This window comes from Ornithorhynchus anatinus, chromosome 8 (genome assembly GCF_004115215.2).
Source record: "Ornithorhynchus anatinus isolate Pmale09 chromosome 8, mOrnAna1.pri.v4, whole genome shotgun sequence".
Taxonomy (NCBI): Eukaryota; Metazoa; Chordata; class Mammalia; order Monotremata; family Ornithorhynchidae; genus Ornithorhynchus; species Ornithorhynchus anatinus.
Genome location: NC_041735.1, coordinates 68,396,315 through 68,414,718, shown reverse-complemented (window position 1 = coordinate 68,414,718; position 18,404 = coordinate 68,396,315). Strand labels below are relative to the sequence as shown.

Sequence of the window (18,404 nt, the reverse complement as noted above, 5' to 3'; positions counted from 1 at the left end):
GGTGGCGGATACGTTCCTGGCCCACAATCAGTAGTGTTTATTAAGTGTTTATTCAATCAGTCGTATTTACTGAGCGCTTACCGTGTGCGGAGCACCGTGCTAAACGCTTGGGAGAGGACAGTAATAATGCTGGTATTCGTTAAGCGCTTACTATGTGCAAAACACTGTTCTAAGCGCTGGGGGAGATCCAGGGTCATTAGGTTGGCCCGCGTGAGGCTCACAGTCTTCATCCCCACTTTAATAATAATAATAATAATGTTGGTATTTGTTAAGCGCTTACTATGTGCAGAGCACTGTTCTAAGGGCTGGGGGAGACACAGGTCGTCCCACGTGGGGCTCGCAGTTTTCACCCCCGTTTTACAGATGAGGGAACCGAGGCCCAGAGAAGTGGAGCGACTCGCCCACAGTCACCCGGCTGACAAGTGGCAGAGCCGGGATTCGAACTCATGACCTCTGACTCCGAAGCCCGGGCTCTTTCCACTGAGCCACGCTGCTTCTCTATACAGATGAGGTCACCGAGGCCCAGTGAAGTGAAGTGAAGTGACTTGCCCAAGGTCACCCAGCTGACGAGTGGCAGAGCCGGGAGTCGAACCCATGACCTCTGACTCCGAAGCCCGGGCTCTTTCCGCTGAGCCACGCGGCTTCCCCTAATAGCCCAGTGACAGGTGGCAGACACGTTCCCGGCCCACAGTCAGTCAGTGGTGTTTGTTTATTAAGCGTTTATTCATTCAGTCGTATTTATTGAGCGCTTGCCGTGTGCAGATCGCTGTGCTAAGCGCCTGGGAGAGAACGGTTCGACGGAGGTGGTAGACACGTTCCCAGCCCGCAATCCAGCAGTCAGGCAGTGGTACTGATAGAGCGGGGCACTGTACTAAGCGCTCGAGCTTGGGAGGGAACAATAGAACCGTAGATGTATTCCCTGTCCACAGCGACGGATGGAGAAGCAGGGTGGCCTAGTGGGTAGAGCCCGGGCCTGGGAGGCAGGAGGACCTGGGTTCTAATCCCGCCCCCACTGGTGACCAGGCGCCCCCGGGCAAGCCGCTTGAGAGTAATAACAACTGGGATACTCGACAGGCGCTCACTGGGTTCCAGGCACTGCATTAAGCGCCGCGGCGGACACGAGCCGGTCGGGTCGGGCACGGTCCCCGTCCCACGTGGGGCTCGCAGTCTCCAGCCTCGTTCTCTGGGCCTCAGCTTCCTCGTCTGTCAGAGGGGGACGAAGGCCGTGAGCCCCACGTGGGACGGGGACCGCGTCCAACCCGATTTCTTTGCGTCCACCCCGGCGCTTAGTACGGTGCCTGCCACCTAGTGAGCGCTTAACGGCCGCCAGCAGTGGTGTTATTAGCCGGGAGGGGTCTCCTAGCAGGGGCTTGGGGGTGGGCCTGTCGGTGACATCTCGCATCCTCATCAGAGGAGCGGCGTGGCTCAGCGGCTAGAGCCCGGGCTTGGGAGTCCGAGGTCGTGGGTTCGAATCCCGGCTCCGCCCGCCTGCCGGCCGCGTGACTTTGGGCAGGTCGCTTCGCTTCTCAGTGACCTCCTCGGTAAGATGGGGATGAAAACCGTGAGCCCCACGCGGAAAGAGACGACCCGATCGCCTCGCATCCCCCCCCCCCGGCGCTGCGAAGGGCGCTTTGCGCCCAGCGAGCGCTTAACAAACCGCCGTTACGATCCTCGTCGTCGTCGTCTCCCCGTCGCTCCCGCGTCCCCCTGACTCGCTCCCTTCGCTCTCCCCCCGCGCCCCGTCTCCCCGCCCCACAGGGCTCGGGTCCAGATCGGTCATCCTACCCGTCGACATCGACGCCCGTCGGCTTGCGCCGCTACCCGCCTCTCTGGCCCCCCGCTAGACCGCGAGCCCGCCGCGGGCAGGGGTCGTCCCTCTTTACCGCCGCATCCCGGGCGCTCGGTCCGGTCACTGATCCCCGCGACCGTATTTCTCGAGCGAGCGCCCCCTCCGCGCGGAGCACCGGCCTAAGCGCTGGGACCGGGCGGACCCCCCCGGAGGCGGTCGGCGCGCCGCCCCCCCCCCCGGCCCGGCCCCCCGCCGTCGGGCCCCCCCCCCCCCGGGCGGCCATGAGCGCCTCGAAGCCGGACATCCTGTGGGCCCCCCACCGGGGGGACCGCTTCGTGGTCTGCGACTCGGAGCTGAGCCTGTACCAGGTGGCGCCCGCCGCGGCCGGCGCGGACCTCGGGCCCGGCTCCCTGCGCCTCTCGGGGGACGCGGCGGCCACGCTGCTGTCCGTCAACGCCGACACGCCCTACATGAAGTGCGTGGCCTGGTACCTCAGCCGCGACCCCGAGTGCCTGCTGGCCGTGGGCCAGGCCAACGGGCGGGTGGTCCTGACCAGCCTGGGCCCGGACCCTAACCCGCGCTTCCGGGACCTGATCGGCCGCGAGTTCGTCCCCAGGCACGCCCGCCAGTGCAACACCCTGGCCTGGAACCCGCTGGACAGCAGCTGGCTGGCCGCCGGGCTGGACAAGCACCGGGCGGACTTCTCCGTGCTGGTGTGGGACGTGTGCAGCCCCTACGGGCCGGAGGCGGCGGCGGAGAAGGCCCGGCCGGAGGCGGAGGCCGGCCCGGTGGTGACCAAGCCGCTGTACGAGCTGGGCCAGAACGACGCCTGCCTGTCGCTGTGCTGGCTGCCCCGCGACCAGAAGATGCTCCTGGCCGGCATGCACCGCAACCTGGCCGTCTTCGACCTCCGCCACGCCAGCCAGAAGCTGTTCGTCAACACCAAGGCCGTCCAGGGGGTGGTGGTGGACCCCCACTTCCCCGACCGGGTGGCCTCCTTCTACGAGGGCCAGGTGGCCATCTGGGACCTGCGCAAGTTCGAGAAGCCGGTGCTCACCCTGCCCGAGCAGGCCAGGCCGCTGACCAAGGTGGCCTGGTGCCCGACGCGCACGGGCCTGCTGGCCACCCTGACCCGGGACAGCGGCGTGGTCCGGCTCTACGACATGCAGCACGCGCCCACCCCGCTCGGGGACGAGACGGAGCCCACCATCATCGAGAGGAGCGTCCAGCCCTGCGAGGCCCCCGTGGCCTCCTTCGCCTGGCACCCGGCCGCCCAGAACCGCATGATCGCCCTCACCCCCGGCCGCGCCCTGGCCGACTTCACCGTCTTCGAGAGGATCTCGCTGGCCTGGAGCCCCGTGGCCTCCCTGCTCTGGGCCTGCGGCCGCCACCTCTACGAGTGCGCCGAGGAGGAGGAGGGGGAGGCCGGCGGGGAGGCCGCCGGGGACGCCCCCGCCCCGGACGAGGACGTCGCCCACAAGATGCGCCTCCGGGCCCTGGCCCGCTACGGCCTGGACACCGAGCAGGTCTGGAGGAACCACCTGCTGGCCGGCGGCCGGGACCCTCAGCTCGAGTCCCTGTGGTACACGCTGCACTATATCCTTCCGGCGCGGGGGCGGCCCGGGGGCGATGGGGCGGGGGGGGTCCCCGCCGGCGGTCTCGACGTCCCCCTCGTTCCGTCCGGCCTGCCGGGCGCCGTGCCGGGCGCCCGGGAGAGGATCGGACGCGTCCCCTGCCGCCGCGGCCTTATCCGTCGGTCGTCGTCGTCGTCGGGCGCTCGCCGTGTGCCGAGCGCTGGACCGAGCGCCCGGCCGAGGACCCTAGGACGCTCAGCGGACACGCTCCCTGCCCTCGGCGTGCTTTCTCATTCGCTCCTTCGGCCAGACGGTATTTATCGAGTGCTTACCGCGGGCCGAGCGCTGTACCGAGCGCTCGGGAGGGTACACCGGAACGGCGGACGGACACGTTCCCTGCCACGGCGAGCTTAATCGCTCTCCCGTTGGTTCAGTCCTGTTTACCGAGCGCTTGCCGTGTGCAGGGCGCCGTACCGGACGCTCGGGGGAGCACGCTGGAACAGCGAGCGGACACATTCCGTGCCCGCGGTCAGCGCTGTCCCGGGCGCCCGGGAGAGGCCGGTAGCACGATAATCAGACACGTTCCCTGCCGCCGCGAGCTCGTTCGTTCACCCAGTCGTATCTGCCGAGGGCTTACCGCGTGCCCAGCGCTGTCCCGGGCGCCCGGGAGAGGACGGTAGCACGATAATCAGACACGCTCCCTGCCGCCGCGAGCTCGTTCGTTCACCCAGTCGTATCTGCCGAGGCTTACCGCGTGCCGAGCGCTGTCCCGGGCGCCCGGGAGAGGACGGTAGCACGATAATCAGGACACGTTCCCTGCCGCCGCGAGCTCGTTCGTTCACCCAGTCGTATCTGTCGAGGGCTTACCGCGTGCCGAGCGCTGTCCCGGGCGCCCGGGAGAGGACGGTAGCACGATAATCAGACACGTTCCCTGCCGCCGCGAGCTCGTTCGTTCACCCAGTCGTATCTGCCGAGGGCTTACCGCGTGCCGAGCGCTGTCCCGGGCGCCCGGGAGAGGACGGTAGCACGATAATCAGACACGTTCCCTGCCGCCGCGAGCTCGTTCGTTCACCCAGTCGTATCTGTCGAGGGCTTACCGCGTGCCCAGCGCTGTCCCGGGCGCCCGGGAGAGGACGGTAGCACGATAATCAGACACGCTCCCTGCCGCCGCGAGCTTATTCGTTCACTCATTCAGCCGCGCTGAGGGTCTACCGCGGGCCGAGCGCTGTCCTGAGCACTTGGGAGCGTACCCCGGCACGGTCGACGGACACGCCCCCTGCCCACAACGAGCCGGCGGTCTTGAGGACTCGGAGACCTACGGTCCGCGGTCTCCCCCACCCCGGCGGGGTGTCAGGGTCCCCGGGGCGCTCGGCACGGCGCCCGGCGGGCGCTCAGCGGGTCCTCCGGAGCGGCCGACTGAGGGGCGCCCCCGGCCTGCGGGTTCGGGCGGAGGGCGGAGGGAGGGGGCCGCGTCTCGGGGCGGGTCGGCGGGCCGTTTCGGACGCCGCCGGGGAGCGTTTCCTATACCCTCCGGCCACTCATGAAGCAGTACACCGAAGACGCGGACCAGAAGTACGCCGGCAACAGAGCGTCCTTGGTCTACGCCGGCATCAAGGCCATCGTCAAGTCGTCTCTGGGTGAGAAGCCTCCCTTTTGGTCTGTAAATGCGTCTGAGCCCGCCCCCTTCCCCGCCCTCGCCCCCTCTCCGTCCCCAGGAGAGTCCTCCCGGCGACGGTGGCGTCTGTGAAGCGCTCATCGTGTGCCCACCGCTGGACCGGTTGCTGCGTTATCGGGTGATGAGGATGCGGTGGAGCCGGGATTAGAACCCGGATCCCTCCGACACCCCCAGGCCCGAGCTCTGTCCGCTAGGCCACGCTGCCTCTCCGGGCCTCGGTCCTCTCATCTGGAAAATGGGGATCAAAACCGTGAGCCCCACGCGGGACGGGGACTAAGTCGGTCGTATGTATTGAGCACTTACCGTGTGCGGAGCGCTGTGCTGAGCGCTCGGGAGAGGTCAGCCGAACAATACGGCCTAGGCAGTCCTTGCCCACGGTGAGGTCAGGAGGTCTGCGGTCCAGGGGGAGATACGAGCCGGTCGATTTGCACAGAGTCCCTGTCCCCCACGGGGCTCCCGGTCTCCACCCCCGTTTTACGGACGAGGGAACGGAGGCAACGGGAGGCGACGTACGCGGGGTCACCCCGCGGATAAAGTGGGGGAGCCGGGATTAGAACCCGGGTCCTCCCGACTCCCGGGCCCCGGGCTGTGGCCGCTCGGCCGCGCTGCTTCTCTCCCTCCCGAGTCTTCCGTCCTCGTCTCAGCGCGAGGCTGGTTTTCTTTGCTGGCGACCGGCCCTGTCCCATAAGAACCCACGGGGAAGAACCAGACCGTTAAACATTCATTTCTTCCTTTAGAGGTAACCGGGTTGCCGCGATCGTCCAATAGGCAGCCCGGCCTTTGTTTTCCGGTTCACCCCCGGGGAACTCTCGAGACCGAAACTGAATCTTCTTCCCGCTGTTCTCGGTCTCGCTCCGACCTGGGGGATGCAAATCGATCTTTTATCGTTATTATTACCACCAATAATGGTGCAGGCGCCGTACTAAGCGCTGGGATGGCTACGAGCAAATGGGGTTGGACACGGACCCGGCCCCGCGCGGGGCTCCCGGTCTTCATCCCCATTTTCCAGATGAGGGAACTGAGGCCCAGAGAAGTGAAGCGACTCGCCCGACGTCTCCCAGCGGACGAGTGGCGGAGTCGGGATTCAAACCCACGACCTCTGACTCCCAGGCCCGGGCTCCTGCCACTGAGCCACGCTGCCTCTCTACATATCCGGGAGCAGCAGCGTGGCTCAGTGGCAAGAGCCCGGGCCTGGGAGTCAGAGGTCGTGGGTTTGAATCCCGCCTCCGCCGTTTGTCAGCTGCGTGGCTTTGGGCGAGTCGCTTCACTTCCCCGCGCCCCAGTTACCTCGTCTGGAAAATGGGGATGAAGACCGCGAGCCTCCGGTGGGACAACCTGATGACCTTACATCCCGCCCCCAGTGCTAAGAACAGCGCTTGGCCCCCTAGTAAGCGCTTAACGGATGCCAGTATTATTATCATCATTATTATCGTTACCCACTCCGCTCGGCTCCTCGAGGGCGGAGATGTTGCCTCGTAGCTCTCGGGCGCCCCGCTGGGCGGGACCCGGTGCCGGTTCACCCGCCGGTGGGGGAAGCCTCCCTCGGGGAAAGCGAATAGTTCATCAGCCCTCGCCCGGGGATGGGAAGCCCCGGGTCGGCGCGGTGGAAGGGGCCAGCGGAGCCGGCGTGTTCCCGGTCCAGGGCCGGCGGAGAGCGGCAGGCCGGGGTGGAGCGGGCCGGAGAAGCCGCCGGACGGCCCGGCGCCGAACGAGGAGCGGGTGCTGGCCCTGCAGCTCTGCGGCTGGATCCGGAAGGGCACGGAGACCGACGTGGGGCCCTTCCTCAACTCCTTGGTCCACGACGGCGAGTGGGAGCGGGCGGCCGCCGTCGCCCTCTTCAACCTGGACATCCGCCGGGCCATCCAGATCCTCAACCAGGGGGCATCTTCCGACAGAGGTACCCGCGCCGGGCCGGGGGACGGAGCCCCGGGCCTCGCCTCCCTCGTCCGGAGAACGGGCACGGACACCGGGAGCCCCCGGCGGAGGGGGGGGGACGACGGCGGCGGAGAGAGCCCGGGCCCGGGAGACAGAAGCGCTCCTCTGGGCGCTGACGCAGATAGGAGGTCATCCGGTCCTTAGTTCAGCCGTATCTGCTGAGCGCTTACCCGTGCCGAGCACCGGACGGAGCGCTTATCATCGGGTCGGAGGCTCGTTGGGGGCGGGGAGCGTGTCTGCGCTGTTGTTCGGTGGGCCTCTCCCGAGCGTTTCGTACCGTGCTCTGCCCACAGTGAGCGCTCGGTAAATAATAATAATAATTGCGTTCTTTGTTAGGCGCTTAACTGTGTGCCAGGCACAAGCGCTGGGGTAGAGACGACGTAATCGGGTTGTAAGATTACTGTGGGCAGGGATCGTGTCCGTTTCGTTGTTGTATTGTACTCTCCCAAGCGCTTAGTCCAGTGCTCGGCACACGGCAGGCGCCCGGTGAATAGTAATTGTGGTATTCATTAAGCGCTTACTAGGTGCCGGGCACTGTACCAAGCGCTTGGGGAGCGGTGGGGGGGGGGGAAATCCGAGCAAATCGGGTGGGACCCGGTCCCTGTCCCACGTGGGGCTCACGGTCTTCGTCCCCATCTTCCAGATGAGGGAACCGAGGCCCAGAGAAGGGAAGTGACTCGGCTAGGGCCGGGATTAGAACCCGGGTCCTCCTGCCTCCCGGGCCTGGGCTTCGTGCACCGGGTCAGCTGCAGACTGGCTCCGGTTGGCTTTGCGGGTCGGCGGCGGCGACGGGGCTGTCTTGACCCTGCAGGGGATCTGAACCTCAACGTGGTGGCCATGGCCCTGTCGGGTTACACGGACGAGAAGAACTCCCTGTGGCGAGAGATGTGCGGCACGCTGCGCTTACAGCTGAGCAACCCCTATCTGTGCGTCATGTTCGCCTTCCTGACCAGCGAGGCGGGCTGCTACGATGGAGTCCTGGTGAGCCCAAGCCCCGCTCCCCGAAAAGCTCCCCCCTTCCGGTCAGGAGGCGGGTCAGGCGCTCGGTACGGTGTCCGTCAGTCACACAGTGAGCGCTCCGTAAACGCGACGGGGAGGCCGAGGCCGGGTCGGCGCGTCCTGCCGCGTTCGGGGTCGAAGCGGCCGTCGGAACACGGAAGGGTCGTAACGGTGGGATCTCAGGCGCCGACCGTGTGCCAGCGGGATGGCGTCGTGAGGTCCCGGGTTCCGATCCCGGCCCCGCCGCTCGTCTGCCGGGCGGCCCCGGGCCGGTCGCCTCGCCTCTCTGGGCCTCGCTTCCCTCATGCGGAGAACGGGGATGGAGACCGTGAGCCCCGGGTGGGACGGCGACGGCGTCCAACCCGATGACCCCTCCCCCCCCCCGCCCGTCCCGGCGCTTGGCGCGGCGCCTGGCCGTCTTCCGACCGGCCCGGTGGGCGGGAAGCCCGGCCCCCCGGAGCCCCGCCTCTAGGCCGAGCCCCCCGTTCCGGGGGGGTCGGTTGGCCGGGCCGCCGAGGTCTCGGTGACCCGGATCGACGGCGGACGGCCCACCCTCCCCGAGTCGGCCGCGGAAGGGGATCGGCGACGTCGCGCGGAGGCGGGGTGCCGACTGCCAAGAGCCGTCCCGAGGGCGGCGGGAGGGAGGGAGGGAGGGAGGGAAGGAGAGTTCTTCCTCCGTAGGGAAATGTGCAGCGAGCACCCGGGGGGCCCTGGCGAAAAGGTTTTGATTTATGCGTTCATTTTGTAAACGCGCTTGTTTAAGCCCCTGCTCTGCGCCGCGCTGAGCGCCAGGGGAGATGCAAGGTGGTTCGGTCGGACGCGGTCCCTGGCCCTCCGTTCGTTCGGTCATTCATTCGGTCGCATTTATCGAGCGCTTGCTGTGTGCAGGGCGCCGGACCGAGCCCTCGGCGTGGACGGTTTGGCAACAGATAGAGACCGTCCCTGCCCGACGGCGGGCTCACGGTCGGAAAGGGGGAGACGGCCGGCGAAACGAAACGAGTGGGCAGCGGTACCGTCGAAATAAATAATAAATAGAATCGTAGACATATGCACATGGTTAATAAAATTAGTAGGGTGATAAATATATACAAATATGCACAAGTGCCGCGAAGGGGGGAAGGGGGGGGGAGGAGGAACGGAGGGAAAGGGGGGGGCTCGGTGTGGGAAGGCCTCCCGGAGGAGGTGAGCTCTCAGTAGGGCTCGGAAGAGGGGAAGAGAGTGAGTTTGGCGGCTGTGAGGAGGGAGGGCGTTCCGGGACGGCGGGAGGACGGGGCCCGGGGGTCGACGGCGGGACGGGCGGGAACGGGGGACGGCGAGGAGGCGGGCGGCGGAGGAGCGGAGCGTGCGGGGTGGGGGATGGAGGAGGAGAGCAGGGAGGGGAGGGAGGAGGGGGCCGGGGGATGGAGAGCCACGTGGGGCTCACGGTCTCGATCCCCGTTTTACAGCTCAGGGAACTGAGGCCCGGGAAAGTAAAGCGACTGGCCCAAGGTCACGTTGCAGGCGAGGGCCGGAGCCGGGACTAGAACCCCAGGCTTCTTGTTTCGTTCTGTCTGGTTTTGATATCTCTCTCCCCCGTTAAGACCGTGAGCCCGCCGTTGGGCGGCGATGGTCTCTATCCGTCGCCCGATTATACGTTCCAAGCGCTTAGGACGGTGCTGCGCACATAGTAAGCGCTCAGTAAATACGACTGAAGGAATGAATGAATGAACCCCGTCCCTCCCGACTCCCGGGCCGGGGCTCTAGCCACCAGGCCACACTGTTTCCCGACCAGTTACTTAGGAGGCCAAAGATCCCCGGGGGGAAGGGAAGCGCCGCGGGGGAATCTTCTGGCTCCTACAGATGACTCCCGTCTTCTGTCGTCATTCCTCAGTACGAGAACCGGGTGGCCGTGCGAGATCGCGTGGCTTTCGCCTGCAAGTTCCTCAGTGACGCTCAGGTGAGACCCCGTTCGTTATTACTATAATGAAGCGTGTTTATTGGGCGCGCACTCCGGGCCGAGCGCTCGGGAGAAGACCGTCTAACCTCAAACAGGTCCATCTCAACGTCCGTCTCCCTCTCTAGACCGTAAGCTCGCCGTGGGCAGAGAACGCCGACTTGGCCGGCGGGCACTCCCTCGAGCGCGTAGCGCGGTGCTCTGCCTACCGTAGGCGCTCGGCAGATACGGTGGATCTAGACCGTAAAAGCTCCTCTTGAGCGGGGAACGCGTCTAGCGGCGCTTTGGGATCGCGCCCTCCGAAGCATTTAGTACAGCGCCCTGCGTACCGTAAGCGCTCGGTTAATACCGTCGACGGCTTTGATGAACCTAGACCGTAGGCCCCTCGTGGGCCGGGAATGTGCCTTCCGACTCTTTTGCGTTGCGTGCGTTCATTCGATAGTATTTATTGAGCGCTTTCTATGTGCAGAGCACTGTACCAAGCGCTTGGAATGGACAGACTGGCAACGGATGGAGACGGCCCCTGCCCTCTGACGGGCTTACGGTCTAGTCGTACTCTCCCGAGCTCCGAGCACAGGGCTCCGCACGCAGTGAGCGCTCGGAAAATACGATCGATCCAACTCTTGGTTCGAATGCAACCCTCGGTTCCGCCGCCGTTGCCGCCGACGCCCGAGTCCGGAGAGGAGTCGCCGCCCCAGAGAAGCTAACGTCCCCTCGATCCGTCTGCGTCCCAGTCGGACCCCGCTTTTCCCCGCCCCCGACGGGTTTAGGGTACCGGTTCGGAAGCCTGCCCGCAGGCCGAACTGTGGTTTTCTGCGGATCAGGCTCCGACTTCTTTAATTAGCAATCACTTCTGTAGATTCCCGCCGCCGGCCTCCGTAGGGAACCTGTTTTCCTTTAGGAAGCAGGCTCCGCCCAACGTGTGAACTAGAGTCGGTTTTCCCGGGAGGTGGGGTTCCTCGGCAAGTCCCGCTTCGAGGAAGACGCCTGTCTTCAGCCCTCCCTGCGGCGTTCGTTCATTCGCTCGGTCCCATTTACCGAGCGCCGACCGCGTGTGAAGCACCGAACGGTCTGGAACCGACAGTCACCCGCGGTTAAAGGAGCGTCCGAACCCCCGTGTTTTTCCAGCGCGTCCGGTCCGAAACGGGGACTGGAAACCGACCACGGTTTGGAGTGGGAGACGAGGCGGGGGGAAGCCGAAAGGAACCCCCAAAAGGACGTGACCCTCTGCCCCAGTTAAACAGGTACATCGAGAAGCTGACCAACGAGATGAAGGAGGCCGGAAACCTGGAGGGAATCCTGCTGACCGGCCTGACCAAAGATGGCGTCGATCTGATGGAGAGTTACGTCGACAAAACCGGAGACGTCCAAACGGCGAGCTACTGTATGCTGCAGGCGAGTCGTCCCTGTCCGGCCCGCCCCAGGCGTTTGGCCGTGGACCCCAAAATGATGATAATGTTGCCGCTGTTAAGCGCTCACTACGTGCAGAGCACCGTTCTAAGCGCTGGGGGAGATCCGGGGTCGTCAGGCGGTCCCGCGTGAGGCTCCCGGCCTTCATCCCCGTTTTCCAGAGGAGGGAACTGAGGCACCGCGAAGCGAAGGGACTCGGCCACGGTCACACGGCCGCCAAGTGGCAGAGCGGGGATTCGGACCCATGACCTCTGACTCCCAAGCCCGGGCTCTCTCCACGGAGCCACGCTGCGTGTCCGTTCTACAGATGAAGGAACCGAGGCAAAGAGAAGCAGCCTGGCCCCGTGGGAAGAGCCCGGGCTTGGGAGTCAGAGATCCTGGGTCCGAATGCCGGCTCTGCCACTTGCCGGCTGTGGGACCGTGGGCGAGTCACTTCACTTCTCTGTGCCTCAGTGACCTCCTCTGTCAAATGGGGATGAAGACCGTGAGCCCCACGTGGGACGACCCGATTCCCCTGTGTCTTCCCCAGCGCTTAGAACAGGGCTCTGCACAGAGTAAGCGCTTAACAGATACCCACATTATTATTACACGGAAGTGAAGCGACTCGCCACGGGTCACACAGCAGACGAGTGATGGAGCCAGGATTAGCATTTACTATGTTCCAAACACTCTGCCGAACGCTGGGTTGGTCTGTCCCCGTCCCACCTGGGCTCACAACGCTGGGAGGGACTGGAGGCCCCTTTTTACAGATGGGGAGTCCGAGGTCCAGAGAAGCGAAGAGACTTGCCCTAGGAGACACCGCAGAGGAGTGGCGGAGCCGGGATTAGAACCCAGGTCCCCCGACTCGCAGCCCCTCGTTCTTTCCATTAGGCCACGGTGCTTCTAAGCGCTAGGGTAGATCCAAGGTGATGAGGTTGTCCCCCGTGGGGCTCACGGTCTCCGTCCCCATTTTCCAGAGGAGGTCGCTGAGGGCGCAGAAGAAGTGACTTGCCCAGAGTCACACAAGTGACGGGCGGCGGAGCCGGGATTCGAACCCACGACCTCCGACTCCCGAGCCCGGGCTCTTGCCGCTGAGCCGCGCCGCTTCTCATAAATACCGTCGATCGATCGATCGATGGATGGATGGATGAAGCGCGCGTCGTCCGTCTCCGTAGGGTTCCCCGTCAGAGGTGCTTAAGGACGAACGGGTTCAGTACTGGATCGAAAACTATCGGAACCTTTTGGACGCCTGGAGGTTCTGGCACAAACGGGCGGAATTCGACATCCACCGGAGTAAACTGGATCCCAGTTCCAAACCGTTGGCGCAGGTAAGGGCGGAAGCCGCTTGAACTTTCCAACACCCCGGGATTCCCGTGGGGCAAGAATCGATCCGGGCAGAGCACCGTAGTAAGCGCTCGGAATGGACAGTTCGGCAACGGATAGAGACCGGCCCCGCCCAGTGACGGGCTCCCGGTGCAAACGGGGGAGACGGACGGCAGAGCCAGACCGAACGAAACAAAGACAAGACCACGTCGTCGGGGTAAAATAGAATCAAGGGGACGGACGCCTCGTTAACCGAATGAACAGGGGAATAAATAATACCTACGCGGGAGCACGGCGCCGGGGGAGGAGGAGCGGAGGGAAAGGATCCGGTCGAGCACTTACCGTGTACCGGGCGCCTGCGGGAGGGCACGGTTTGACAGATTTAGCGGGCGCGTTCTCGGCCCGTGACGGACCGAGGATCTGAGAGCACCTCTCTCCACCCCTCCAAACTCTCGTGACGGTTGCCCGTTTGTTCATGCGTTCAACTCGGTCCTATTCACTGGGGGCTTACCGCGTGCGCCGCATTGCACCAAGTGCTTGGGAGAGGACAGTATATCGGTAGACGGGTTCCCCGCCCACAGCGAGCTCACGGTCTGGAGAGGGGGACGGACGTTAAGAGAAATGACGGGTGTGGACGTGAGCCGGACGGGGCGGGGGGGGGGATGGAGAAAGGGACGAAGTTGGGGCGACGCGGAAGGGAGCGGGAGGAGAGGGAAGGAGGGCGCGGTCGGGGAAGGCTTCTGGGAGGCGCCGGGATCTTAGAACAGTGCTGGACGCGTAGTAAGCGCTTAACGAATACCATTATTATTATTAATAAGGGTTTGAATTGGGGGAGAGGAATTGAGGGATTTGAGGAGGGAGGGCGTTCCGGGCCAGAGGCGGGACGTGGACCCGGGGTCGGTGGCGAGAGAGACGAGACGGAGGCCCGGGAGGAGGTCGGCATTAGGGGAGCGGGGCGTGCGGGCCGCGTTGGAGCGGGAGGGCGGCGAGGCGAGGCGGGAGGGGGCGAGGGGATGGACGGCTTTCAAGCCGACGGTGACGAGCCTCCGTCAGAGGCAACGGCGTCTGGGAGGGACTCGTCTGCGGGTCGGGGAAGGGGACGGGGTCCGCGGCGGGAGACGCAGGGATTGGGCCCCGGGGGGGCGGGTTGGCCTGAAAGGAAGGACACGGGCGCGGCCAACCATCGAAGGGGAGGCGGGCCGCGGGAGAGGACCGACGGGGTGCTCGTCGATCCGTTCCATCGGAGGAACGGGTGGCGGGGTCGGCGGAGCCGTCCCCTGCCCACGGCCCGCTTCCGGTCTGTCGATTTCCGTCCGTGTCCGTCTCCCCCTCTAGACCGTGCGCTCCTTCTGGGCAGGGGACGGGCCTTTATCGTCCGGCCGTCCTCCCCCAAGCGCTTAGAGCGGTGCTCTGCCCCCAAGAAGCGCTCGGGGAAACGGGAGGGAGCGAATGGAGGGGAGAGGACGTCCCCACCCGCTTCCCGCCCCGGGGCGGGCGGGCGGGCGGGCGGGTTTCCGTTTCGGCCCCCGCCGCCTCGAGCCCGTCGTCCGCAGGTGTTCGTGAGCTGCAACTTCTGCGGGAAGTCCATCTCCTACAGCTGCCCGTCGGCCGGCCCGCACCAGGGCCGCGGCTTCAGCCAGTACGGGGTCAGCGGTTCCCCCACCAAGTCCAAGGTCACCAGCTGCCCCGGCTGCCGCAAGCCCCTCCCGCGCTGTGCCCTCTGCCTCATCAACATGGGCACCCCCGTGTCCAGCTGCCCCGGTACGAACGGCCCCCCGCTCCCCTCCGCGAAGCTCCCCCTCTCGCTCGCCGTTCGGGTTTCGCTGCGGTGGCCCGTAAGCGGGCGCCGGGCGCCGTCCTGGGCGCCGGGGCACGTGAGGGTGACCGTGGCGCGGGCTGGACGCGGCCCCTGGCCCGCGTGGGGCTCCCGGTCTCCGCCCCCGTTGTGCAGACGGGGGAGCCGAGGTCTAGAGAAGGGAAGGGATTTGCCCCCGGTCCCCCGGCACGTAGAGGGGCACGGCTTAGCGGCCGGAGCCCCGGCGTCGGGAGGCCCCGGGTCCTAATCCCGGCTCCGCCGCCCGTCGGCTGGGTGGCCTGGGGCGAGTCGCTTCACTTCTCTGGGCCTCAGCGACCCCCTCTGGAATACGGGGATTGAGACCGGGAGCCCCGCGGGGGCTCAGATCCGACTCGATTCGTCTGTGTCCGTCCCGGCGCTTAGTACGGCGCCTGGCACGTAGCGGGCGCTCGGCCAATACCGCAGGCGTTACGATTACGGCAGACAGGCGGCGGAGCCGGAAATCGAACCCGTGACCTTCTGACCCCCAGGCCCAGGCTCGCTCCACCAGGCCGCGCTGCTTCTCACGCAAATAATAGTAATGATAACGATGGCATTCGTTAAGCGCCGACTGTGTGCCGAGCACCGTTCTGAGCGCCGGGGGGGATACAGGGTGATCGGGTGGTCCCACGTGAGGCCTCACGATCTTCGTCCCCGTTTCGCAGATGAGGTCACCGAGGCAGCGGGGTGACCTGCCCGAAGTCACACAGCCGCTAAGTGGGGGTGCCGGGAGTCGAACCCACGACCTCCGACTCCCAAGCCCCGGCTCTCTCCGCTGAGCCGCGCCGTTTCTCAAAGTACGGAAAGCGGCCAGGTCGGGCACGGTCCGTGTTCCGCGGAGGGGCTCACGGTCTCCACCCCTCATCTTATCAGCGAGGGAACCGAGGCCCAGAGAAGCGACCCGCCCGGCGGACAAGCGGCGGGATCAGAACCCAGGTCCTCGTGACGGCCCGGGGCCGGCCCCTAGCCACCGGGCTCCGCCGCCTCTCCTGTCGGGTTGGCGTTTCCCAACGCTGGGCCCGGCTCTCGGCCCCGGTAGCTCGGGCGGGGTTCCGGGTGCCGGCCCCGGGTTCGGGGGCGGTCGGCGAGGGCCCGCGGCGGCCCGGCACTTCCCGGCGGCCCCGGATCCCGCCCGGGAGAGCCGGCGGGGGTGGGCGGTGGGGAAACTGAGGAATGGGACTCGGGCCGGGTCCGCTCCCCCCAGAGAGCTCCCCGCCCCACCCCCGGCCGGGGCCCGGCCATTTCCAGACTCCTCGGGAGAGAAACAGAGCATTCCGGGCGCGGAGCTGAAGCCTAAAGGTATCTGTCCTTCGGGAAGACCCACAGGACGGAAAACCGAGGCTTGGGGAAACCCGGATCCACCTCTGGGTTTGGGTTTCTTGTTGCGGACGGTATATATTAAGCACTTGGCGCCAGGCGAGGCGGCGTGGCCTAGAGCACGGCCGTGGAGTCGGAAGGTCGTGGGTCGCGGCGTGGCTCAGTGGAAAGAGGCCGGGCTCGGGAGTCGGAGGTCGTGGGTTCTGATCCCGACTCCACCGCTTGTCTGCTGCGTCACCTTGGGCGAGTCACTTCACTTCTCTGGGCCTCAGTTACCTCATCTGGAAAAATGGGGATTCAAAAACGTGAGCCCCACGTGGGACGCTCTGATGACCCTGGATCTCCCCCAGCGCTTAGAACGGTGCTCCGCACAGAGTAAGCGCTTAACGAATACCACAGTCGTCATTATTATTATTATTATCATCATCGGTCCCGGCTCCGCCCCTCGTCTGCCGTGTGACCTCGGGCAAGTCACTCGGCTTCTCTGGCCCCAAGTGACTTCATATGGAAAATGGGGATTGAGACCGTGAGCCCCGCGTCGGACGTCGGACGGGGGCCGGGCCCGACCCGATCCGCTCGGGTCCACCCCGGCGCTTGGTACAGGGCCCGGCACGTGGGAAGTGCTTTCCGAATTGTACTCTCCGAGCGCTTAGTACGGCGCCCCGCGCACAGCGAGCGCCCGATCCGATCGAACGAACGGACGAATGCTGGACGGATAGCATTTACCGAGCGCCGACGTGGAGACAAGGGTATTCGGGTTGGACGGCGTCCGCGCCCCGCAGAGCGCTCACGGGCTCAATCCCCATTTCACAGATAAGGAAACTGAGGCCCAGAGAAGTCAAGCGGCAGGCCCCGAGGTCACCCGGCAGAGAAGCGACGTAGCGGGGATTGGACCCCCCCCCCCCGGCTCTCCGACTCTCGGGCCCGGGCTCTTTCCGCCGGGCCGCGGCGCTGCCTGGGTGTCTTTAAAACGCAGCCGGACGATTCAGGCCCTCGGGTCTGATATCCGTCCGTTGGTCCGGTCGCGTCTACGGAGCGCTGACTGCGTGCAGGGCACCGGGCAGAGCGCTCGGGAGAGTTACAACGGGGCAACGTAGAGACGTTCCCCGCCCGCAACGAGCTCACAGTCTAGAGGGACGGCCCAGCGGGGCGCGGGTCTCCCGCGCCCGGCTAACCGCGGCGGTGTTTCGGCGCCGGGGCGGAGGCGGGCCGGTCGGCGGGGGCCGGCGGCCGACGGCGTTGCTCTCAACCAGGGGGATCCCGGTCCGACGAGAAGGTGGACCTCAGCAAGGACAAGAAGCTGGCTCAGTTTAACAACTGGTTCACCTGGTGCCACAACTGCAGACACGGCGGGCACGCGGGACACATGCTCAGCTGGTTCAGGTAAGCCGTGGGTCCTGTTTACGGAGCGCCGCCCGCCGAGCCCTCGGGAGGGGACGAGGGAAGGATAAACGGACCCCCGCCCCCAAGCCCTCGGGAGAGTCCGATCCAACCGGGTCAGCGGACGCCACCCCTCGCACGGGGACGAGGGCGATTCGCTCCAGCGTATTTATCGGGCGCTCACTGTGCGCAGAGCCCCGGGATGGTAGAGTCGGACCCCCGCCCCGGAGGAGCTCTCGGTCCGAGGACCGTGGCCGTTCCCCGTTGCGTCGTCCTCTCCCGAGCGCGCGGCCCAGCGGGCGGCGCTCACCGAAGAGGAGCGGCGGGGGCCGAGGCGGCGTGCGGCGGAGCGGGCTCCCCGGGCCCGGACGTCTCCCCCACCCCTCCCCCTCCCGCCCGCCGCGTAGGGACCACGCCGAGTGCCCGGTGTCGGCCTGCTCCTGCAAGTGCATGCAGCTGGACACCACCGGGAACCTCGTCCCCGCCGAGACCGTCCAGCCCTGAACGCCGCCGGCCTTCCCCGGGAAGGGGGGGCCTCGGGCCGCCGGGGGACTGTTTTCGGGAGACCCCGTGGGCCTCCTCAATAAAAGGGCGAAGAGCCCCGACGGTCGAGAAGCCGCCTGGAGTCCGTCGCGTCTTCCTTCGGGGGGCCCCGTCTTCCCCTTCCCAACCGGCCCGTTCTCTCGGCCCGTCGTCATCCCGGGGCGGACCGACTCTTCCCGGAAGGAGGGAGGTACGGCCTACGCCCTCCGCGCTCTGGCAGAGCGTCGGGGAGCGCTGGCCCGATCTTACAAAAACACCTGCCTTCGTTTGGGGGCGTCGTCACCTTCCCGGCCCTCCCGTCGGTGGGATTTACCGAGCGCTTACCGTGCGCGGGGCGTTGGACTACGCACCTGGGAGAGGCCGGTGTAACCCAGTAGGTTCGTTCTTTCATTTAATCGTATTTATCGGGCGCTTACCGCGTGCAGAGCGCTGGACCTGAGCGCTTGGGAGAGCCCAGGGTAACCGAGTCGGTTCATTCTTCAGTCGTATTTATCGGGCGCTTACCGCGTGCAGAGCGCTGGACCTGAGCCCTTAGGAGAGCCCAAGTTAACCGAGTGGGTTCATTCTTTCATTTAATCGTATTTGTCGGGCGCTTACCGTGTGCAGAGCGCTGGACTTAAGCGCTTGGGAGAGTCCAGGATGACCGAGTCAGTTCATTCTTTCATTTAATCGTATTTACCGGGCGCTTGCCGTGTGCAGAGCGCTGGACTTAA

The 18,404-nt window shown here is 65.9% G+C and overlaps 1 protein-coding gene across 4 annotated transcripts; it reads left to right on the top strand.

Moving 5' to 3' along the window:
• Positions 1-2,067: 2,067 nt before the first annotated feature.
• On the top strand, positions 2,068-18,153 carry MIOS (meiosis regulator for oocyte development). 4 transcript variants are annotated; one of them, XM_029070572.2, is made up of 10 exons: positions 2,068-3,385; positions 4,902-5,000; positions 6,681-6,935; positions 7,785-7,954; positions 9,843-9,908; positions 11,142-11,300; positions 12,470-12,622; positions 14,171-14,378; positions 17,022-17,151; positions 17,556-17,749. In XM_029070572.2, exons 1-10 carry the CDS (start codon positions 2,071-2,073, stop codon positions 17,650-17,652), a joined length of 2,652 nt encoding a protein of 883 aa, XP_028926405.1. In that variant the 5' UTR covers positions 2,068-2,070; the 3' UTR covers positions 17,653-17,749. The 4 variants fall into 4 exon arrangements, with proteins under 4 accessions (XP_028926405.1, XP_028926406.1, XP_028926403.1 ...); XM_029070573.2 differs by lacking the exon at positions 17,556-17,749 and adding an exon at positions 17,342-17,431; XM_029070570.2 differs by lacking the exon at positions 14,171-14,378 and having other exon boundaries at positions 17,556-18,153.
• The last annotated feature ends 251 nt before the right edge of the window (positions 18,154-18,404 follow it).